This window comes from Dermochelys coriacea, chromosome 7 (assembly GCF_009764565.3).
Source record: "Dermochelys coriacea isolate rDerCor1 chromosome 7, rDerCor1.pri.v4, whole genome shotgun sequence".
Taxonomy (NCBI): domain Eukaryota; kingdom Metazoa; phylum Chordata; order Testudines; family Dermochelyidae; genus Dermochelys; species Dermochelys coriacea.
In genome coordinates this window covers 125,918,210-125,941,595 of record NC_050074.1, presented here as the reverse complement: position 1 = coordinate 125,941,595, position 23,386 = coordinate 125,918,210, and the positions used below count along the sequence as shown (strand labels likewise).

Here is a 23,386-nt window from a genome sequence, read left to right as displayed (position 1 = left end):
CATAAGTGAATGCAGTTGTTTGTTGCAGTGGCAGACAGGATGAAGGGTTGCCCAATGCCTGCTCAGAGAATCTCGTCCTGGATCACTGGTTCCAGCCTGCATCCGCCAGCGATCATGACAGCACGCTCAACTAGGGCACAGGCATCATTAGCAGCCTTCCTGGCACAGATACTGAGCCAAGAGATCTGTCGAGATGCTACCTGGTCATCCGTTCACACGTTCGAGTCTCACTATGCACTGACCCAGCAAGCTTGAGACGACGCTAGCTTTGGCAGAGCAGTGCTGCAAGACTGTGAACTCTGAGCCCACCTCCGTTGATGCTGCTTGTGCGTTGCCTAGAATGAATCATAGAATCATAGAATATCACGGTTGGAAGGGACCCCAGAAGGTCATCTAGTCCAACCCCTTGCTCAAAGCAGGACCAAGTCCCAGTTAAATCATCCTAGCCAGGGCTTTGTCAAGCCTGACCTTAAAAACCTCTAAGGAAGGAGATTCTACCACCTCCCTAGGTAACGCATTCCAGTGTTTCACCACCCTCTTAGTGAAAAAGTTTTTCCTAATATCCAATCTAAACCTCCCCCATTGCAACTTGAGACCATTACTCCTCGTTCTGTCATCTGCTACCATTGAGAACAGTCTAGAGCCATCCTCTTTGAAACCCCCTTTCAGGTAGTTGAAAGCAGCTATCAAATCCCCCCTCATTCTTCTCTTCTGCAGACTAAACAATCCCAGCTCCCTCAGCCTCTCCTCGTAAGTCATGTGCTCTAGACCCCTAATCATTTTTGTTGCCCTTCGCTGTACTCTTTCCAATTTATCCACATCCTTCTTGTAGTGTGGGGCCCAAAACTGGACACAGTACTCCAGATGAGGCCTCACCAGTGTCGAATAGAGGGGAACGATCACGTCCCTCGATCTGCTCGCTATGCCCCTACTTATACATCCCAAAATGCCATTGGCCTTCTTGGCAACAAGGGCACACTGCTGACTCATATCCAGCTTCTCGTCCACTGTCACCCCTAGGTCCTTTTCCGCAGAACTGCTGCCGAGCCATTCGGTCCCTAGTCTGTAGCGGTGCATTGGATTCTTCCATCCTAAGTGCAGGACCCTGCACTTATCCTTATTGAACCTCATTAGATTTCTTTTGGCCCAATCTTCCAATTTGTCTAGGTCCTTCTGTATCCTATCCCTCCCCTCCAGCGTATCTACCACTCCTCCCAGTTTAGTATCATCCGCAAATTTGCTGAGAGTGCAATCCACACCATCCTCCAGATCATTTATGAAGATATTGAACAAAACGGGCCCCAGGACCGACCCCTGGGGCACTCCACTTGACACCGGCTGCCAACTAGACATGGAGCCATTGATCACTACCCGTTGAGCCCGAAAATCTAGCCAGCTTTCTACCCACCTTATAGTGCATTCATCCAGCCCATACTTCCTTAACTTGCTGACAAGAATGCTGACAAGAATGGAATCAACATAAGCAAGCACTCAAAGAAGAAAAAACGGTTACCTACCTTTTATAACTGTTGTTCTTCGAGATGTGTTGCTCTTGTCCATTCCATTATCTGCCCTCTTGCCCCTCTGTCGGGGTTGTCAACAAGAAGGAACCGAGAGGGTGTAGGGCTGGTGGCGCCTGATATACCAGCGCATGAGAGCGCACTCATGGGGGCGTCATGGCCGGCCCTGTGGATATTGCTAAAGCAAAAATCTCCAATGACCACACACGTGGGCGCACACACACCTACAATGAAATGGACATGAGCAACACATCTCAAAGAACAACAGTTACGAAAAGGTGGGTAACCGGTTTTTCTGCCTTTTAGGTCAAAGATGCTGTAACGAAGCGGCCTTTGGCAGAACACTACTGAGAATATCAATTCAGGACAAATTGCTTAGAGCAGGGCAGTTACAGCCCAAGGCTGGGGTTCCTTTACTAGTTGAGGTACACAAACCAGCCAAACAGAGAGGACTTCTGTTTTGCCCCACTGGCTAACCAGAAGTCATACATGCAATTCCCGTAGACACTCCAGTTTCTCAGTATCACCACCAGCACTGTTCCTTATGGGGATGAATGGTTATGAAAACCAATACCCCAGTAAAAGAAAAAAAGTTCTCCTGATCCCAAAGGACTGAGCCCCAGATCCCGGTCAATATACCAGTCAGATCTTACCCACAAATGAAGCTGTTTCCCATCCTTTAGAATCTAAAGGTTTATTTATAAAAAGAAAGAAATATAAATGAGAGTTAAAACTGGTTAAATGGAATTAAATAGATACAACAATTGCAAAGTTCTTAGTTCAGGCTTGAAGGAACAAATATGGACACCATGTAAAATCAAGCACATGGGTTTATTACGTACAGTGCTGATGGAGTGTCACCTCGCTTATTAGGCTCAGAGACACTGCCAAACAATTGATTTCAATGGATTATATGGATTTTCCATGGGCAAAGGGAAATGATGGGGTAGGCAGTCCAAACCCCTGGATAGGTCTAGCAGCAAGACAAGATAAGCACAGTAGCCAATGGTCAAAAGGTTACATAATGTCTTCGCCCATGGTTTCAGGTTAACACATGACACTTAATTAGTACACAGGTGTTTTCCATTAAACAATATATAAAGCGTGTTAGTATAAAATATATATGTTGAATTCTGATTTGGGATCCATAGATAATGGAAGTAGCTCCCTCGATTGTCCAACAGGTACACACCTAGGAGTTAAAGCAAAAGGACAAATGAAAAGTATATAGTAATAAAGGTTGTCTTTTAATTATTCATTTGTGTTTCTAAGGCAGGTACTGGCAATGGCTTGGAGGAGAGGTGCACATCTGTGAAAGGGAGGATATCATATCTCATACTGATATGTTTGAACCTCTTCCATAAACTTAAGGGTGGTGTGTAGGAAGGCACCTCTTCTACAGAAGAAACAGGGCCCCTTTCATTCCCATGGTCTGTTCTCAACTTTGAGATAAAGCCTCCAATTATAATTTCCACCTGGCTTCTTGCTGACCAAGCTTATCTTAGCAAAAAGCAAGGTTGTCCTTTGTTTGTTCTGCTTCTCAGCTAATATTGTTCACTATTTGCTAGGCCTCTGTCTTCTTGACCAAACTCTGGATTTTGGGCCTGTAAGAAGAGCTGACACAGTCTTTATATCCGGTTGTAACATAAACTACATACAGATTTTAGCCCTTCAAGGCTTGTTTCAGGCTTGATGGGATTACTGCTGATTTAAACCAATTAAGTTTCTGTAGTACGAACATCCCAGCTTGGCTGGGTCGTTCAGTCCTTTGTTCCGAGCTTCAGTGTCAAGTATAGTTCCTCCAGAGGTCAGAAGCAGGATTGAAGACAAAATGGAGAAGATGCAGCTGCCTTTTATAGTCTCTTGCCATGCGGCCTGTGCACCTTTGTTTCAAACACAAGCTGCCCAGCACATGGCTTGCAAGCCTTAGAGTGCTGTCCATAGGCATGTCCCTGCATGCCTTGCTGAGTCATAAGGTGTATCTGTCTTCTCTCGATGGGTCAGTTGTATAATTGATGGTTCTTAATGGGCCAGCAAGCAGGCTAGGCAGTACTGATGCCAAACTGTCTGGGGTGTCACCCAGAAGCATAGCACAAGTTTGAAATACAGACAGCATAGAGCCAATACTTATAACTTTAAATACAAAATGATACATGCATACAGATAGCATAATCATAACCAGCAAATCATAACCTTTTCATAAACACCTTACTTGACCTCCTTTGTACAAAATTTGGTGCCACTATAGGACCTTGGTTGCAACAATGATCTGTACGGTCACAGTTCATGTCAATAACATCACTGATGTATATAGTTGTTCACATAGTTACTGAAGCTCACAAATAACAGGGAGACAACAGATTGTAGATTGAGGTTACCTTTCTATGTGTAGTATGGGATTTTTTTCTCTCTTTTCCATTAATTGCTATTTGTAATTATTGGTTTACAGCAGCTAGTGGAGAATCCAGTCTCAGTGTTTAGTCCCTAATCTTGATCTGAGTTAAAGGTAGTTGCAGGCTGCATTGTAGCATTCCATGTGTGGCTGTGCTTTTGTTACCTGGTATATATTCTTTGGGGATATGCTCACTGTCACAAGTGATGGTTGCTCTGGTGGGACTAGAGCCTTTAAAGTCTGGTTAAAGGTTTAAAGTCTGGTTAATGATTAAAATAGCTGCTTTGGGGGCTTTTTCCCTTTCTCTGAGATTTCTACTCTGAGGCATTTAGTGATCTGAAATCTTGCTGGCAAGGTTTATTAGATAGAGTTGTGAGACACTTGTACTGTTTTGTGCATCTTGTCTTGGGTACAGTTGTTAATTAGAATGTTAAAAAACAAAGTCAAGAAGAGCTGTTGTCCCAGCTTGGCTGAAGCTGCGCATGCTGTGGATTAATAGCAAGCATTGGACAGGCAGTTGTTTTGAAGAACACACTGGCAGCTCCAGTGCGAGTAGGTGTCTTTTCCAGAGTGAGGTTGCTCAGGAGACCTGTGATCTGGGATGTGGGGGGACACTGGCTGTATGAGTGAATTCTAGAGGAAATGTTTTACAACCTGTCTTCTTTTTCTTTCCTAGTGATGCCATCTGCAGGTTTGTCATCTGCAATGACTCCTCCCTCCATGGGCAAACAGTCATCTTCAACCCTGACTTCTTTGTGGAGAAGTTGCGGCATGAGAAGCCTGAAGTCTTCACAGAGCTGGTGGTCAGCAACATCACCAGGCTCATTGACCTGCCAGGAGCAGAGCTGGCCCAGCTGATGGGGGAGGAGGACCCCAAGCTGCCTGGTGGCATTGGCACAGCCTCTGGATTCTTTCGGTCCCTAATGTCTCTGAAGCGTAAAGGTAGGCACTGTGCTCTGCCTGGCAGCTGTCTCCATAGTTTGATGTGGACCACTGTGGTCCTGAATCAGATTCCATTAGCTATACCACATACCATACTCTCTCTCTAAGCACTCTTGGGAGCCAGGCGTGTTGCATATGCTCCTTGTTGCATCCACCTGTTGTGTCACCTCTTCTATTTAGATTGTAAGCTCTTCAGGACAGCACTTGTCTCTCTGTGTTTATTCATTGCCTGGTACCCTTGGGCTGTAATCCCAGACTAGGGCCCCTAGCCTGAAGGAAGGAGCCAAACCAAGAGTGCATCTAATTAGCAGTCAGTGAATCCAAGGTAGCCGCCTCTTTTTTGTTTCTGCTTGATTTGTGGTGTCTGACCCCAGAGGTAGCTACAGGGAGATCTCTGCACCTGTTCTTGTCATTCCCAAAGCATCAGCCTTTCTCAGGGAAGTCTTATTGAGTATTCAGATTCCTGTCGCTCCCCCATACCCCTGTGAGAAGGCAGCCCCATTGTGCCAGAGTCAGTACAAACGTGTGAAAACATGCTCCCTGCCCTGAAGAGCTGACAGTTTGAGAATGAATGAGGTCAGTCTATAACTGGATGGGTTATATCAAACTTGGACAGGTCTATGCAATCAGTCAAATTGAAGATAACTGGCTCTGTGGATGAGGAGAAAGCAGTGGATGTGTTGTTCCTTGACTTGAGCAAAGCTTTTGACACGGTCTCCCACAGTATTTTTGCCAGCAAGTTAAAGAAGTATGGGCTGGATGAATGGACTATAAGGTGGATAGAAAGTTGGCTACATTGTCGGGCTTAATGGGTAGTGATCAATGGCTCCATGTCTAGTTGGCAGCCAGTATCAAGTAGAGTGCCCCAAGTGTTGGTCCCGGGGCCGGTTTTGTTCAATATCTTCATAAATGATCTGGAGGATAGTGTGGATTGCACCCTCAGCAAGTTTGCAGGTGATATTAAACTGGGAGGAGAGGTAGATACGCTGGAGGGTAGGGGTAGGATACAGAGGGTCCTAGACAAATTAGAGGATTGGGCCAAAAGAAATCTGATGAGGTTCAACAAGGACAAGTGCAGAGTCCTGCACTTAGGACGGAAGAATCCCATGCACCGCTACAGACGAGGGACTGAATGGCTCGGCAGCAGTTCTGGAGAAAAGGATCTAGGGGTTACAGTGGACGAGAAGCTGGCTATGAGTAAACAGTGTGCCCTTGTTGCCAAGAATGGCATTTGGGATGTATAAGTAGGGGCATTGCCAGCAGATCGAGGGACGTGATTGTTTCCCTCTATTCAACATTGGTGAGGCCTCATCTGGAGTACTGTGTCCAGTTTTGAGCCCCACACTACAAGAAGGATGTGGAAAAATTGGAAAACGTCCAGCGAAAGGCAACAAAAATGATTAGGTTTCAGAGTAACAGCCGTGTTAGTCTGTATTCGCAAAAAAGAAAAGGAGTACTTGTGGCACCTTAGAGACTAACAAATTTATTTGAGCATAAGCTTTCGTGAGCTACATGAAGTGATGAAGTGAGCTGTCGCTCACGAAAGCTTATGTTCAAATAAATTTGTTAGTCTCTAAGGTGCCACAAGTCCTCCTTTTTTTAAAAAAATGATTAGGGGACTGGAACACATGACTTATGAGGAGAGGCTGAGGGAACTGGGATTGTTTAGTCTGCGGAAGAGATGAATGAGGGGGGATTTGAGAGCTGCTTTCAACTACCTGAAAGGGGGTTCCAAAGAGGTTGAATCTAGACTGTTCTCAGTGGTAGCAGATGACAGAACAAGGAGTAATGGTCTCAAGTTGCAGTGGGGGAGGTTTAGGTTTGATATTAGGAAAAACTTTTTCATAGAATCATAGAATATCAGGGTTGGAAGGGACCTCAGGAGGTCATCTAGTCCAACCCCCTGCTCAAAGCAGGGCCAATCCCCAATTTTTGCCCCAGATCCCTAAATGGCCCCTTCAAGGATTGAGCTCACAACCCTGGGTTTAGCAGGCCAATGCTCAAACCACTGAGCTATCCTCCCCCCACTAGGAGCGTGGTGAAGCACTGGAATGCATTACCTAGGGAAGTGGTGGAATCTCCTTCCTTAGAAGTTTTTAAGGTCAGGCTTGACAAAGCCCTGGCTGGGATGATTTAGTTGGGGTTGGTCCTGGTTTGAGCAGGGGGTTGGACTAAGGACTGAGGTACCTTCCAACCCTGATATTCTATGATTCTATGAAGGGGTCCAAGCGCCTTGCTTCTGCCTCTCAGGGTTCTGAGCTTCCATTCAGAACTTGCAGAGTTTTCCTTGGTTTAGTTTCCCGGGCGCAGCAGGCCTTCCATATTAACAACTGGGCATTGCTAAAGACTGAGAAAATAGAAAGCCCGAGAACCAGTGTGATGCTCTGTATCTCAGGAGAATACCCTGCACCCCCATTTTCATCCTGATAATATGATTCTGTGGTATCCAGTGCAAAGTTTGTCACATCGGGTGTCTTCGGAAGGCTCATGATGCACTGAGCATTGTTGCTATAGTGATGTTATAGGTTGTAATTTCATGTACATAGTTATGAGGCTGAAAATGTGTCCTCATGGCTTAAAACAAACCCAGGCAAAACTCTCCAGGAGCAGAAGGGCAGTTCACACCTCATCAGGGCATGTATGGGACAAATCCAGCCCAGCCTCACAGGAACAAAGGACACTGGCCTAGGCAGCAACAAAGGATCTGTTGGACTCTCGAGTGAGTCATCCCCCTTCCCTTGGTCAGGTGGAGACTACGGTGAGGTAATGCTCACCTGACTCTGAAGGAGGGCAGGAGGCAAAGCCAAGGGGGAAAAAAGAACATGATAAAAGGGAGAGACATTTGCCATGCTCTTCCTCTCTCTTCCACCTACATCTACAGACACCACACCAGGTGACTGAAGCGCCGATCAAAGGGGGAAAATACCCGCTCTGCTGTGAGAACCCCCACTCCTGGGCTGGTCACACACAGCCTGTGGCATGTAAGCTGCTTGGAATGTGCAACCGAATAACACTAGCCAATATCTCTGGTCCCAGACACAACCCTAGGAACCTCCGTCTTGCAGTGCCAGTTATGCCCGCTGGACACTGCAAGCTTCTGTGAGTTCGTCAATTTAACAAAGAAATTGATATGCACCAGGCTTCTTGTCCCAAGCGGAGTCTCTGACACACTTCAAACCAAACGCACTGCTTCGGGCAGAATAAACCAACAGATTTATTAACTACAAAATATAGATTTAGTGATTATAAGTCAAAGCATAACAAGTCAGATTTGGTCAAATGAAATAAAAGCAAAACGCATTCTAAGCTGACCGTAACACTTTCAATGCCCTTACAAACTCAGATGCTTCTCACCACAGGCAGGCTGCCCTTCAGCCAGGCTTTCCCCTTTGAAGTCTGGCGCCATGAGACCCATGTCAGGCCACATGAGTTCGAGTCCTCCAGCTAGGGTCCCTGCCCCAGCATGGGACCAGTTGAGTCTGGGCCCCCAGCACTCCCCTCTCCAGAGGCGTTTGAGGCTGCCGAGGACCTCATCACTTTCACGTCACCGCCCCTCTCCAGAGGCGTTTGAGGCTGCCGAGGACCTCATCGCTTTCACGTCACCGCCTTCCCCTCCGAGATGAGACAAGACATTGAGCTCCATCTCAGCAGCACCTGTGACACCCTCAGTACCGTCCAGAGACAAGCCGGTGATTGTATTGCGCCAGTCACCATCCCCACGGCATCGATCGCCGGTACCATCCACCAGCAGACGGATAGGGGAGCTGCACTGGTCCACAACTTCCAGGCACTGCTCTCTGGCACCGCTGGGCACCGCTTCTCTGTGGTCATCTTACAGCAAGTCCTCGGAGTTGGAAGTGGAATCCTATAGGTCCAGGAGTGGCAGGCGGTCCAGGTCCGACAGACCCACAGGCAGCAACTTCATCCAGGGCCAGGTCAGTGGCAGAGTCCCGCCCAGTGGCCTTTCTGGACCCCCTGGGTGTTCCACCAGGGTTAGGGCCAGAGCCAGAGGTCCCATTCGAGGTCAGCCTTGGTGACCTCGGCTTCATATGTGCCTCTGGCACCTAACCGTGGCAGGACCCATCGTTTGCCACCCCGGCATCGACTGCGCCAGAAGACCAGGCACTGCGGGATCCCCTTGGTGCTGAGGGTAGAGAACAGGACCTTCTCCCAGCTAAGCCCTTGTCCTCATCCTCGCCTGATGAGGCGGTGGCAGGAACGTTGACGGCCCTGGCCCTGGAGGACAGCAGAGTGCTCCAGCAGCTGCTGGGAAGGGTGGTGCAGAACCTGGGGATCCAGGCAGAGGTCGCTGAGACATCAGATTCCATGGTGAACATTCTCGCCCCCTCTGGTCCCTCCCGTATCACCCTGCCACTTATTAAGACCATACAGGACACCACTAAGACACTGTGGCAGACCCCCGCCTCCTTACCACCAACGGCGAAGAGGAATGAGCAGAAGTACTTCGTTCCCTCTAAGGGGTTTGAGCATTTGTACAGCCATCTCCCGCCGGACTCCCTGTGGTAGCAGCAGCAAATGAGAGGGAGCACCAAGTGTACCAGGGCCCTTCCCCCCAAAAATGGGAGGCTAAAAAGCTGGACCTCTTTGGGAGGAAAATTTATTCCACCAGGAGGCTCCAGCTCCGAATTTCTAACCATTAGGCTGTCCTCAGGGTATAGGTATACCAATAGGTATAGCCACAACTTGTGCGGCATGATGGTCAAGATTATGGCGCTACTGCCGGAGGACTCCAGGGCAGTGTTCTCCTTGGTAGAGGAGGCTAAGCTCATTGCCTGCACCTTGCTCCAAGAAGCCCTTGAAGTGGCTGATTTGGCCACTCACACCATGGCCTCTGGAGTAGCCATGAGGAGGAGCTCCTGGCTGCAAGTTTCAGGATCCAGCAGACTATACAGGACCTCCCCTTTGAGGGTTCGGCCCTCTTTTCAGAAAAGACTGACTCAGGGCTTCATAGCCTCAAGGATTCGAGGGCCACCCTCAGGTCCCTGGGTCTGCATGCTCTGGCTACACATTGGAGGCACTTTAAGCCGCAACCCACGCCTCTTTTTTACCACCCACAAAATAGGCAGGATTTTTCTCGGAGGAGTAATAGAAACAACAGAAAGAGGCCTCCCCCTTCATTAGCTCTGGGCCCGCAAAACAGTCCTCAGGCCAGAAGCAGAACTTCTGAAGGTGTGCCTGGGGGCGACACACCAGTCTGGACTCTGGATCCATTTCCCCCTTACCTTCTTGTGCCGACTGTCCTGCGTGGGCCCAAATTACATTGGATTGCTGGATACTCTGTACGGTAGAAAGGGGATACTCCCTCCAGTTCTCCCTCCCTTCCACCCCTCTTCAGGGACCCTTCTTACGAGTAACTCCTCACACAGGACTTGCACACTCCTAACACCTGGTGCATGGAGTTGCATCCCTGACCATTTTGGCTAATAGCCATTGATGGACCTGTCCTCCGTGGACATGTCTAATTCTTTTTGAGCCCAGTTATATTTTTGATCTCACAACATCCTCTGGCAACAAATTCTACAGGTTGACTGTGTGTGGTGTGAAGAAATACTTCCTTGTGGTTATTTTAAACCTGCTGCCTATTAATTTAATTAGTTAGGTGACCCCTAGTTCTTGAATTATATGAATAGGACAATAACACTACTTTAGCAGCTCACGAAAGCTTATGCTCAAATAAATTAGTTAGTCACTAAGGTGCCACAAGTACTCCTTTTCTTTTTGCGAATACAGACTAACATGGCTGCTACTCTGAAACCTTTCTCCACACCGTTCATGATTTTATAGACCTCTAGCATATCGACACCCTCAGTCTTCTCTTTTCTAAATTGAACAGTCCCAGCCTTTTTAATCTCTCCTACGGAAGCTGTTCTATCCCCTCATCATCTTTGTTGCCCTTCTCCAGATCTTTTCAAGTTCTAATATATCTTTTTTGAGATAGGGCGACCAGAACTGCAGTATTCAAGGTGTGGGCGTACCAGGGATTTATATAGTGGCATTATGATATTTTCTGTTTTATTATTTATCCCTTTCCTAATGGTTTCTAACATTCTGTTAGGGTTTTTTTGACTGACACTGCACACTGAGCAGATGTTTTCAGCGAACTATCCACAATGATGCCAAGATCTCTTTCTTGAATGGTAACAGCTGATTTAGATCCCATCATTTTGCATGTACAGTTAGGATCATGTTTTCCAGTGTGCATTACTTTGCACTTATACACTTAGCCCTGGTCTACGCTACGAGGTTAGGTTGATTTAACCCTGCACCCGTCCATATGACGAAGCCATTTTTGTCTACTTAAAGGGCTCTTAAAATCAATTTTGTACTCCTCCCCGACTGTGCTAAAATCGACATCGCTGGGTCAAATTTGGGGTAGTGTGGATGCAATTTGATGGTATTGGCCTCTGGGAGCTATCCCAGAGTGCTCCATTGTGACCACTCTGGACAGCACTTTCAACTCAGATGCACTAGAGTCAGGTACACAGTAAAAGCCCTGGGAACTTTTGAATTTCATTTCCTGTTTGCCCAGCGTGGCGAGCTCATCAGCACAGGTAACCATGCAGTCCCAGAATTGCAAAAGAATTCCAGCATGGACCGAACGGGAAGTACTGGATCTGATCGCTGTATGGGGAGACGAATCCGTGCTATCAGAACTCCATTCCAAAAGACGTAATGCCAATATATATGCCAAAATCTCCAAGGGCAAATGCGAGGTGTTGACAATGCTCACAACTGCAGTAGTGATCGGAGCGGGCTCCTGCTTGCAGAGCTATGGCGTATGCGCGGGCAATCCAGGAAAAAGGGCGAGAAATGATTGTCTGCCTTTGCTTTCACTGAGGGTGGGAGGGAATGGTCACTGACAACAAGTACCCAAAACCACCCGCGGCTACCTTTTCCGTTATCTCAATTTTTTTAATTAATAAAGAAAGAATGCATGGTTTCAAAACAATAGTTACTTTATTTCAAAGGGGGGAGGGTGGTTGGCTTACAGGGAATTAAAATCAACAAAGGGGGCGGGTTTGCATCAAGGAGAAAAACACACAACTGTCACACTGTAGCCTGGCCAGTCATGAAACTGGTTTTCAAAGTCTCTGTGATGTGCAGCGTGCCTTGCTGTGCTCTTCTAATCAGTGTCTGGCTGCTCAAAATCGGACGCCTGGCGATTTTCCTCAACCTCCCACCCTGCCATAAATGTCTGCCCCCTTACTCTCACAGATATTATGGAGCACACAGCAAGTAGCAATAACAATGGGAATATTGGTTTAGCTGAAGTCTGACCAACAGCACCAGCGAGCTTTTAAACGTCCAAAGGCACATTCTCCCACCATTCTGCACTTGCTCAGACTATAGTTGAACTGTTCCTTACTACTGTCAAGGCTTCATGAGCCATGGGAGCAAGGGGTAGGCGTGACTGCGTGGTGCTGCCGGCTGGGAGAGCAGCCTGAGGCAGAAGCCTCCAGCTCACAGGAGATCAGGATAGCAGAGTTGCAGCGGAAGCGGTGGAGTGTGCAAAACACCATTGATGAGGACAGCTAGCAGTCCTACTGTACTGTCTGCTGCAGAGTTGCAGCGGAAGCGGTGGAGCTATTCATCATTGATGTGAAGGCGCCCAGGAGCTGCTGCTGTGTGGCCAAGGCAAAAGAGCAAGAGCCCTGGAGCTGTTACATGTGGAATGTGCAGCTGCAAGATTCCTTCACCAGCGACAAAGGACAGGAATATGATGCACCTAAAATCTAAAAAGGCCCGCACGTTTCCTAGAGTCACTACCCTTGCATTGGCTACTTGGATCACAGCAGCCCCCACAGTAGACTTGCCCGCAACAGCAGTGGTGACAGTGAGCTGAGCGGGCTCCTGCTTGCAGTGCTATGGCGTCTGCGCGGTTAACTCAGGAAAAAAGCCGTGAAACGATTGTCTGCTGTTGCTTTCACAGAGGGAGGGAGGGGTGACTGACGATATACCCAAAACCACCTGCGACAATGTTTTTGCCCCATCAGGCATTGGGAGCTTAACCCAGAATTCCAATGGGCGGTGGAGACTGTGGGAACTGTGGGATAGCTACCCACAGTGCACTGCTCTGAAAGTCGACCCTAGCCATGGTACTGTGGACATACTCCGCCGACTCAATGCGCTTAGTGGGGACGCACACAATTGACTGTATAAAACCGCTTCCTAAAAATAGACTTCTATAAAATCGACCTAATTTCATAATGTAGACATACCCTTATTTAAGTGCCTAAGAATGGGATTCATAGAATATTAGGGTTGGAAGAGACCTCAGGAGGTCATCTAGTCATATTATGTCTCCTCCAAGGACTCCGAATTTTTAATCTTCCATCCCCCACCTAGTTCTCTGGTGGTGGATAAGGTGAATGAGTGGGGTAAGCAACACTACTCCAAGTCTACTCCATATGACAAAGACCAAAAGCACTTAGACCACTTTGCATGGAAGTCCTATTCATCAATGACCCTGTAATTTTGGATTTCAAACTATAAGGAGGTCATGGCTAAATATAATTTCACAAACTATAAGAAGTTTCTGGTCTTTATTGATCATCTTTCACAGGAACAGAGGAAACAATTTCAGGACATCATAATGGAGGGTCACTTGTTAGCCAGGATGTCTTCAAGTGTCCTTGGATGCTGCAGACACTGCTGCCAGATCCATCTCTGCGGCGGTAGTTATGAACAGTGCATCATGGTTCCAACTCTCAGGGTTCCCAAGCATGGTTCAGAACACTGTTGAGAACCTCCCCTTCAATGGTTGAAAGTTGTTCGCAGAAACCATGGACAATTCTCTTCAAATGCTAAAAGATTCCAGGGCTATGTTAAGATCTCTGAGTATGTATACTCCTACGAATAAAAGACGATTTAATAGGTCACAAACTGCCCAGAGGTCTTGCCCTGCTCAGTTCTCTGGGTTTGACAGATCTACTGAATCGCCAAGGAAAAGACATAAGTTCCAGAGGAAGAGGGATGCTCATCCTCCTTCCACAAGTACCCAGTCATCATAGGAACAACAGTTTTGACAGGACAGTTGAGGGTTCAAATCCTCCCACACCTCTAGTTCAGCAACTGCAACCCTTTGCCCACCTCCCCCTTTTTCCATTTCCAACATGCTTGAAGACAGATCACTACAGACAAGGGGGTTATAGAGATCATAACATTAGACTACACCATCCACTTTACATCCCTCCCTCCCTTCCACCCCCTCTCCCTGTCCCTATTTAGGGACCTTGCTCAAGAGCTTTTACTGAGGCAAGAAATAGACTCTCTTTTGATTAGGAGCAATCGAGCTGGTAACCTCACAAAAGAAAGGGGTTCTATTTGATGTATTTCTTTGTGCCAAAGAAGGACAGAGGGTAGAGACTGATTTTGGATCTAACTCTACTAAACAATTTGTAAAGTTTCAAAAGTTCAGGATGGTGACTCTGGCAGCTATAATCCCTTCACTAGAGGTAAGAGAATGGTTTTTAGCCCTAACCTATAAGATGCCTATTTCCATATAGCAATACATTCATCTCATAGAAAATACCTACGCCTTAGGAACATTTTCAATACAAAGTATTTCCCTTCAGACTCTCCTGAGCCCCAAGGGTGTTCTCAAAGGTCCTAGTGGTAGAGGCCATTTACCTTCGTCGGGTGGCAATTTTAGTCTTCCAGGATCCTGAGGCCTGGCTGCTCAGGGTCTGATCTTACAAAACAGTACTGTCATCAACTCAGATGGCCCTTTCTCTTTGCCAGGAATTGGGTGTTCTTCTCAGTGTAAGAAAATCCACATTAACCCCTGTACAAAGAATATAGTTCATAGGGGCATGCTACGATTTGTTGACAGGGCCTACCTTCTCACGGACAGAGTCATAGCTTTATCAATCTAATCAAGACCATTCAAGGGAGTCCTTGAACCTCAGTAAAGAACTGTTTACAGCTCTTGGGTCATATGGTAGCTTGCACCTTTGTGACCAGTGATGCAAGACTACGCCTTGGTTGCTTTCAGGGCTGGCTCGGAACAATCTATTCATCAACCAGAGAGAGTTTGGACAAGCAAGTAGCTGTTCCCATTCATGTAAAGCATTTCCAAGGGTGGTTGAAAAATCAACTCAGCGTCAGTGCAGGCATTCCTTTCGTCTACCCAACTCCAACAACAACAGTGACAACTGATGCATCTCTGTGGGGATGGGGAACTCGCCTGAATACCCTCATGGCTCAGGGCAAATGGTCACCTCTGGAAACCAGTCTCCCCATTAACCTCTTGGAACTCAGGATAGTCAGGAATGCTTGCCTTCATTTCTTACCCCTCATTAGGGGAAAATCCATCAGGCTCGTGACGGACAATGTGGCCTGCATGTTCTGTATCAGCAAACAAGAAGAAGCAAGATTCCCCTCCCTGTGCACCAAAGCAGTAATGTTGTGAATCTGGTGTATAGCCCATCAGATCCAAATTTCAGCCATCTACCTCCCTGGTGTTCAGAACCCCACAGCAGATACTCTCAGCAGGTGCTTCTCCCAGGATTGGGAATGGGAGCTGGACTCTCAAATTCTCCATGGTATATTCCAAAATTGGAGACTTCCAAAAATGAACCTCTGCTCTAACTCCAGGACAAGAAATGTCGTCATCTGTTGTGCTCAAGTAGAGGTCTAGGCCATCACTCTCTGGGGGACGCCTTTCTCCTATCTTGGATGAAGGGACTATTTTGTGCATTTCCTCCAACACTGCTAGTATTGAGAGTGATACACAAGATCAGACTCAACAAAGTCAGAGTTATCCTTAAAGTACCGATCTGGCCTAGACAAGCTTGGTATCCTGACCTGCTTCACCTATGTGTCCACCCAATGATCAAGCACAGCTCTTCCAAGATCCAGATCATTTACTTCACCCCAACCTAGGGGTCCTTCGCATCAGAGCATGGTTCCTCGATGGTTCGTGGCGTTAGAATTTACCTGCTCTGTGAAAGTACAAGTGTTACTCAACAGTAGGAAGTAAAACTGAATTACTTACCTGCAGAAGTGGAACAGTTTCAGCCACTGTTGTCAACACCACTGGCTTGTGTCTGAATCTTCATCACTTTCAGCTATCTTGGACTTACCTGTTGGACCTAAAGAAACCAGGGTTATCAATTAGCTCGATTAAGGTTCACTTGGCTACAGTATCAGCTTTTCATCCTCCAGTAGAAGGATTTTCTATATTTGCTCACTTATGTCTTCAAGGTTTATTAAGGGTTTGGGGAACCTCTACACTCAAGTTAAGGATCCCTACTGCAACTTGGGACCTCAGACTAGTACTTAGATATCTCATGAGACTTGCCCAGTGTTCCAAGACTTATTAAAAATCAGCATTAGCAGTCCAGAGTGCTCGTTGGCCAGCTATTTCAAAACTCTTGATTGCAGCTCTTGAGCTGAACCTGCTTTTTTACAAATATCAAACTTTAGTAGCTGCCTTTTAAAATCCTTCTTAGTTACTGTTGGAATGGAAAGTATTTCATCAATCATCATCATTTTCTATGAATATATAATCTGACTTTTTCCAAAAACAGAACAGAAATATTTATAGAATGCTTGTGCCATTCTTTCATTATTCAATACCATTGTTAGGATTTCTTTTGCTCCTAATATACTTTTAAAAGCCCTCCTTCTTATCGTTCTGAAATCTGCTGGCCATAGGTTTCTCCTTGTGTCTTTTTTATTCCCTTTCCTATCTTCCAATTTATATTCATTACTATCAACCTTACCTTTTTTCCATTTGTTTATATATTGTTTTTTTTTAAAATGTATACTTGCTTTCACTTTCCCTTTAACTCAAATTGTTTGTAGCCTCTTTATCAGTGGTTGCTTTTTGAACATGTAATAAAATGTTCTTAAAGAGTGCCCAGTTATTCACATTCACATTCTTTAATTTTTTTTCTCCCAGTTGATTTGGCTCAATGGTTTTCAGCATTGTGAAATTGTCCCTTTTAAAGCACCAAGTGTGTGGGTGTGTGTTTGTTTATTTATTTATTTATTTATATTTACTGGTTAAGACTTTTTTCTGTTTGCACATTGTAAATGTGATCAAGTCACGATCACTTGCACCTAAGCAACCACTAACTTTTAGTTCTGTGATCAGTTCCCTTTGATCTATTAAACTGTCCTTGTTCACTAAGGACCTGATCCAGTTGCTGCGATAGCCAGTGGGCGTTGGATCAGGCCCTTGGAGAACAGAGCATTCTTGTTATCTGTACATGGTATTTCTCTGATGAACAAGATTATTCACCAGCAACTCTCCCTTTGTTTGAAATTCTAGGCAGATTTCTGTCCTGTCTGTTGTTGACACTGTCCTACACTGGAAAGTCTCTCTTCAGATAGGAACAGTTTTCTGTCTTGGTTAAGCAAGAGTGTTTCACTTGAATATGCTTCTCATCTAACACTTTCCTTCCATCCAGGCGTCTCCCTGTTCAGCCTGTGTGCATCGTTTTGCTCTGGTATTTGTGAGCCTGAGTACTGAGCGGAGGCTTGGGTACTCAGGCTGGCATCTTGCACCTGCATTTTGGCTGGTGCCCCCAAGTGACATAAGCAAACCCCAAGTGAGTGAGATGAGAAACTCACTGTGTTCATTGTGGAGATGCCACCCCTCCATATGGACCTACCTCCGAGCTCCCCATTTCTCCTGGTGATTTCCTTGTCTGCCTTTTGGCACTTTTCACTTCTGTTTACACATGCAGGAGGGCAGCTGGGGCAGGAGGCAAGGATTAATTTTATTTTGGCACTGAAATGGAGTTTATAGAATGCCAGCAATGGGAGATCTCCAGGCAGGCCACAGCTGCCCTCACCTTCGGTATTTGTTCTTCTGGCCCGCACCTCTCACGGCTGCCCCCTGCATGTGCACCAGCCTCACTTTCCCCAGGCACCCAGCAACATTCTCTTCTGCACTGTCAAATCAGCCACCCTGGGGAGTTGCTTACAAAATGAGAGTCCCTCAACACCATCAGAAGTGTCTGTGCTTTAACCGTGCCCCCAGCCTGTTACAGCCTTGGGCTTTAGCACTGGGGCACAGCCTGGGGGCATGGTGAAAATGTTTTGGTCCGATCTGTGCTGCGTTTGGGGACTGCTATACTGTAACTGAGTCCCAAAGGGTTATTGAGCTGACAGTGTCGAGTTGAACAAGCCACAGTTTGGCCTTCTCTAGTCCCCTGCTTACCTGCATTAAAGCTCCGCGTGGAAGCTCAGAATTGGAGGGGAAAGCTATGTTTTGTTTAACTTTTCTGCTCCAGAAGGGAGCCTGCTCCCCATGGGTCTGATCTGTAGCTAACACATCCTGTAAGGTTGAAGTGTCCCTGGTCTGACATGGCTTTCCTTACAGGGATTCAGTAATATGTTTTATTTAGAACATTGGTGAGAATCTGCAGTTGCATTGATATAAACAGCAAATTGATGAAAGCCCCTTGGAACACAGCCATTGCAAGGTAAAAGTATTTGGGGGTGCTTGTGATGTCAAAACAGTAGGGTTCTCCTCTGACCCAACTCTCTTGGCCACTAGTTTCCCAGCAACAGAACCCCCTGCTGGAAATCCTGGTCTCACAGTAGGCAAATGTCTGCTAAGCTCTGTGGCTCCTGCGCCCAGAGGGGCCATCCAGAGTTGCTCCTGTCCCACGTGTGCTGACTGGATTGCTTTGTTCCCCAGATAAAGGGGTTGTGTTTGGCTCCCCGCTGACCGAGGAGGGCATCGCCCAAGTCTCGCAGCTCATCGAATACCTGCACAAGCGTAAGTGACTCTCAGCTCTCTTGCCAGCTTGCCATTCCCAGGTTGCATCCTGCTGGGGATCTGGGGTTGCTTTGTGGCACAGGGCAGAACACTGCACTCCAAACTTGAGCGTTTTGCTTGGATTATGTGCTGTGCTGGTGCTGTGACCCAGAGTGACCTGTAGCAGCTCCTAGCCTATCTCTCCCCTCTCTGATTTTGCAAGTATTCCTTCTGCCAGAGCTGTAGGGTACATCCTGGGGCCTTGGGGCTGTATATAGCCCGCTGAGTAAGGTTTTCTGTATGGGATCCCGTACAGGTGGCTAGAAGGGAAATTGGGAGAGGGCTCCTTGTGTCAAAGGTCGGGAGCCCCCTCCTCCCGGTGAGTGACCTCTTTCCCACTCCCTGCCAAGCAGATCTGCGAATGGAGGGCTTGTTTCGAGTGCCAGGGAACAGTGTCAGGCAGCAGGCCCTGAAGGATGCCCTGAATAGTGGGTCTGATATTGACCTGGAATCGGGGGAGTTTCACTCCAACGATGTGGCCTCTCTGCTGAAGATGTTCCTGGGTGAATTACCAGAGCCCCTGCTGACACACAAGCACTTCCAAGCGCACCTCAAAATTGCAGGTGAGTAGGCAACGGGGGCAGTGATAGACACGAGGAATGGGAGCTGAGCAAGCCTCCTCGAGGGCAGTTTATGTCAATGGGTCACACTGGAATGTTCGTTTCTTTCGGGAACTGGGTCTTGTGACAGGGAGGGACCCAAAAGGCGAATGACCCCGAGGGTGTTTTTCCTGTGTACTTTTCAGTCCCAGGGGCAGGAGTTAAACAGCATGTGGAGGGTTCCTGGGGGTGATAGACTCAGGGTAAGCATGTCTGGAGAAGTACAATGTATGTGGGGAGAGGGTTGGTGGGGGTTGGAGGCGGTAACTGGTCAGTATTGACCTAGCTTCCTAGTTACGGAGACCTGAGGGGCTCCAAGTGGCTTCAGCTCCTTCGCCCTGGCTTGCAGGCCTGATGCAGTTTGATGACAAGGGGAACAAGACCAGCACACCGGATAAGGAGCGGCAGATCGAAGCCCTGCAGCTGCTCTTCCTGATCCTCCCCCTGCCCAATCGCAACCTGCTTAAGCTGCTGCTGGACCTGCTCTACCAGACAGCCAAGAAACAGGACAAGAACAAGATGTCTGCCCACAACCTGGCTCTCATGTTTGCACCCCACATCCTGTGGCCCAGAAATGTAAGCAACACTTAGCAGCAGCCGGATTATACTGCAGGGCAGAGCAGCGGAGCTAGGAGGGGCTCTGGATTACAACAATAGATGGGGCTGTGGGCCAGGACTGGAGGGTGCTGGCCAGGCTATGTGGGGGACACAGGAGTGGAGACTGGGCTGGGCTGACAGTCAAGATTCAGGGGCCTTGGCAGAGCTGTGTTGGGAGACGCTGGTGCCATGGCTGCTGCCTGCCATAGGACTGACAGCCGTGTATATTGCTTTCTCTTTTTCAATACATCTGAAAAGTCACCAAACTCCTACTGTTCCTAAGAATTGCCTTGTGAGTGATGCACCACAGCCCTTTCTCTGCAGGGCCACCTGAGCCTGCTGCTAAACTTCTGCTCTGCAGTGCAGGTGCCTGAGACCTTGGGCTGTCCTCATGGCGCAGGCTTTGGATCTGTGTCCAGTACAATGGAGGCCTGAGCAGAGGGACAGGAACTTCCCGGAAAGTCGGCCAGCACACTCAGCCTCCTTCTCTTCTAATGCTTGTGCTTGGGCTTTGTCCCCTCGCCAGGTGACAGCAAACGACCTGCAGGAGAATATCACAAAGCTGAATGACGGCGTGGCCTTCATGATCAAACACTCGCAGAAACTCTTCAAGGTCAGTGCGCCCCACGGGGGCCTCGGATCCCTGCTCTCCCTGACGCTTCCACACACCCTTCCTGGAGGGGCGCTCAGGGTGCTGTGGCTGGCTGGTGACACTGCCTGTGCTCTCCTGAGAGGGGTAACCGAGAAGTGCCAAGCTAGTGAGCCAGCACAAGCGACGTGCACAGGTCTGCGATGCCTGAACTTGGTGCTTCCTCCTTTGGCTGGTTGAAAGCACAGGGCAGAGTAACAACACCCTCTGCAGGCCAATTCAGGCACTGGCTTTGGCAGGCTCCGAAGCATGTTTGTTTCATAGGGGACGTTCATAAGGGCCTTTTTTGGGGATCTTAGGGTCCCTATTTAAGGGAGAACATCTCCTGGGGCTCTCCCATGGTGAGTGCTGGTAGGAGCTGAATTTGTATCCAGGTGGGATGTCCTCGGTCTCATAGATATTCATGCACATGGCGAAGCCTCTCCCAGGGCTGGGTCTGAGCTGGTAGGCTGTGACCAGAGGAGAGGCCCAGCTCTGCATGCTCCAGGTGCAGGGTGGGTTGGTGGGACATTGTAAGGGACTCTCTGCACCGGTCCAGGTCCTCTCAGGGAGGACCGAATTCATTTGCAGGGTAGGCTGTGTCTTGGCCATTCAGCACACTCCTAAGTCATGCTAGGGTCTCCAGGGCCTGGGGCTGCCATTCTCAGGAAAGCAGTTCTCAGCATGCCCCTTTTCTCTCTGCAAGGCCACACCATCTCTAGGTGAGCATTTCTTCCTCTCTGGGTCAGTTGTTTGCATGTGGAAAAAGCACTGGAGACCCTTTTCAGGGTATGTTGGGCTGACCGTACTGTCTCTGTTCCATTGGGGTTGGTTTTGTGTCTCAGCAGAAGCGCATTGTACCACAATCACTGTTACTGCATTCGACAGAGAAAAGCGTTAGTGAAGCCACTGGCTCCTGTGAGTGCGGAAGGGCCGGTGGGGTATGCAGTGTGGTCCAGGGCCAAGGGTAAATGCCAGCTTTCGCCTGTGCTCATTGCCTACCTTCCCTCCCTGTCCAGGCTCCAGCATACGTTCGAGAATGTGCCAGGCTGCACTACCTGGGGTCCAGGATGCACGCTTCAAAGGTGAGGACAGCAGATGAGTGGCTGCCCACGGGGAAGGAGCAGGTGCTGGGAGGAAAGCGTGTCACTCCCAAGAACACTCTGCCCAGAGAGTGGAGGGGGATTCGGAGTTAGCAGGACCCTGGGAAAGCTGCCATGGGACCATGGCTCAGGATCACCCGGGTGATGGCACTGGGGAAATCAGGACCTTTGCAGGAGGGAGGAGCTGGAGCATGGACACCATGGCAGCCCTCAGATCTAACACCAGGCCTATTATCTGTCCCCAGGCGCAGTATGTGTAGTGACTAGATACTTCTTCGCTGGGCAGCCATGTTCAAACCAACCTGAGCAATTCACATTAACCACTGGGGTCAGGCCATTCTTGGTCCAGGGGCAGTACAAGCTGCTGCAGAAGGGGGATCAGACTCTCCACTAGATGGGGAAAGAGAATTTCTCCCCTTGCTCTCCAGCAAACCAGCCCTTCCCCATCTAGCTGAAGGAACTGGAATGATGCGCTGAAGGGAGAGCTGCACCAAGTCCTTCTTGGCCTGGGGGAGCTGGTGTCCAGGGGACAGGAAGAGCCAGTGGAAGTCACCTTCTCACTGCCGCCCCGTGCTGGGCACAGCTCTGATGGGTTTGTTAGTGGACTGCTGCACAGCGATGGGAATGGGGTGTGACCAAGTCTTGCATGGGAATTGGCACAGCTGTTCCTGCGGGCCCTCAGACGCAATGGCTGGTTTGGGTTTTGTAACGAGTCGTGTTGATTTCTGGGATCGCGGGTGTGCCCACCCTGTGGAGCGCAGCAGGCTGGCACTAGGGCAGGGAGTGACAAGGGAACATGATGTGGGAACATGACATGGGAACTTTCCCAGGACGACCTGGATTTGCTGACATCTGCTGGGTCCAAGGAACTCCAGCCCCTGAAGTCTCAGAAGCGGAGCAGGCTGGATCCTTGCCACCGGGAGGAGACGCACCAGCGCACGGAGGAGGCTCTGAAGGAGCTCTTCCACCACGTCCACAGCATGCCAGACTCTGCTAAGAAGAAAAAGCTCATCCGGCAGGTAGTGTTCAATGGCCAGGGGCTGGTCCGAGGGAGTACACCACTGGCTGCATGCTCCCAGAGGCAGGGCTCACCCACAAAGCCACCCACAGATCCTGAGCAGACCGGGGGGTTGGGGTGCTGTGCCCTAGAGCTGAGCTGGGTAGCTGGGTGGGGTGACTGGAAGATAGCGTCATTGTTGGTTTACACCTAACATGCTGCTCTGCGTGTTCTCTCTAGTTTCATAAGCATCCCGGCACTCTCACTCCTGGGCCCGATGCACTGACACCCCCGGTACAGAGGCGCACCCGCTCCCGCTCCTTTAGCGGCCTCATTAAGGTAACTGCAGCTCCCCATCAGAGCGCTGTCTGTTGCGGGTCTCTGGCTGAAGTCCATCTCTGGCCCTGCCTGCTGCCATCTTCTATGCTTCGGGGCAGCTCCCAAATCTTCTCTCAGGCCTGGCTCTTTGCAGCATGTTGGGATGGTCCGGCTTAGTGACGCCCCCTGCTCAGGTGCAGTGGTCGGAATAGTAAACCAAGTGTTGAGGTGTCTGAGGAAAGGGATAGAAAACAAAATGGAGACTATTCCAATCCTCTACATCAGCCCCGGGGCATACGTGTGTGCATACGGGTTACCCCGGCTCCAGAACAGCCTAGAAGGGGCCCAGGAACAGGCGACAAGCTCTGGAGGGACTGAAAAGCCTGGGGTGGATTACTGGAGAGAGGGGCCAGGAGAGGTATACGAAATACTGAATGGTGCAGAAAGAACAGACTGTGCTCTGTCTACCCTACATAACGGGAGAGCAACGATGTT

General features: G+C 48.6%; 1 protein-coding gene across 2 annotated transcripts in view; it reads left to right on the top strand.

Annotated features, from left to right (window-relative positions):
• Window positions 1-23,386, top strand: part of ARHGAP19 (Rho GTPase activating protein 19) — a 60,289-nt gene that overhangs the window by 28,293 nt on the left and 8,610 nt on the right. For both annotated transcript variants that reach the window (XM_038411556.2, XM_038411557.2), the window contains exons 2-9: window positions 4,589-4,854; window positions 18,530-18,610; window positions 19,003-19,212; window positions 19,598-19,824; window positions 20,372-20,458; window positions 21,493-21,558; window positions 22,407-22,595; window positions 22,814-22,912. In XM_038411556.2, the coding sequence (XP_038267484.2) occupies window positions 4,589-4,854; window positions 18,530-18,610; window positions 19,003-19,212; window positions 19,598-19,824; window positions 20,372-20,458; window positions 21,493-21,558; window positions 22,407-22,595; window positions 22,814-22,912 (1,225 nt within the window). The remainder of the gene's footprint in view (window positions 1-4,588; window positions 4,855-18,529; window positions 18,611-19,002; window positions 19,213-19,597; window positions 19,825-20,371; window positions 20,459-21,492; window positions 21,559-22,406; window positions 22,596-22,813; window positions 22,913-23,386) is intronic.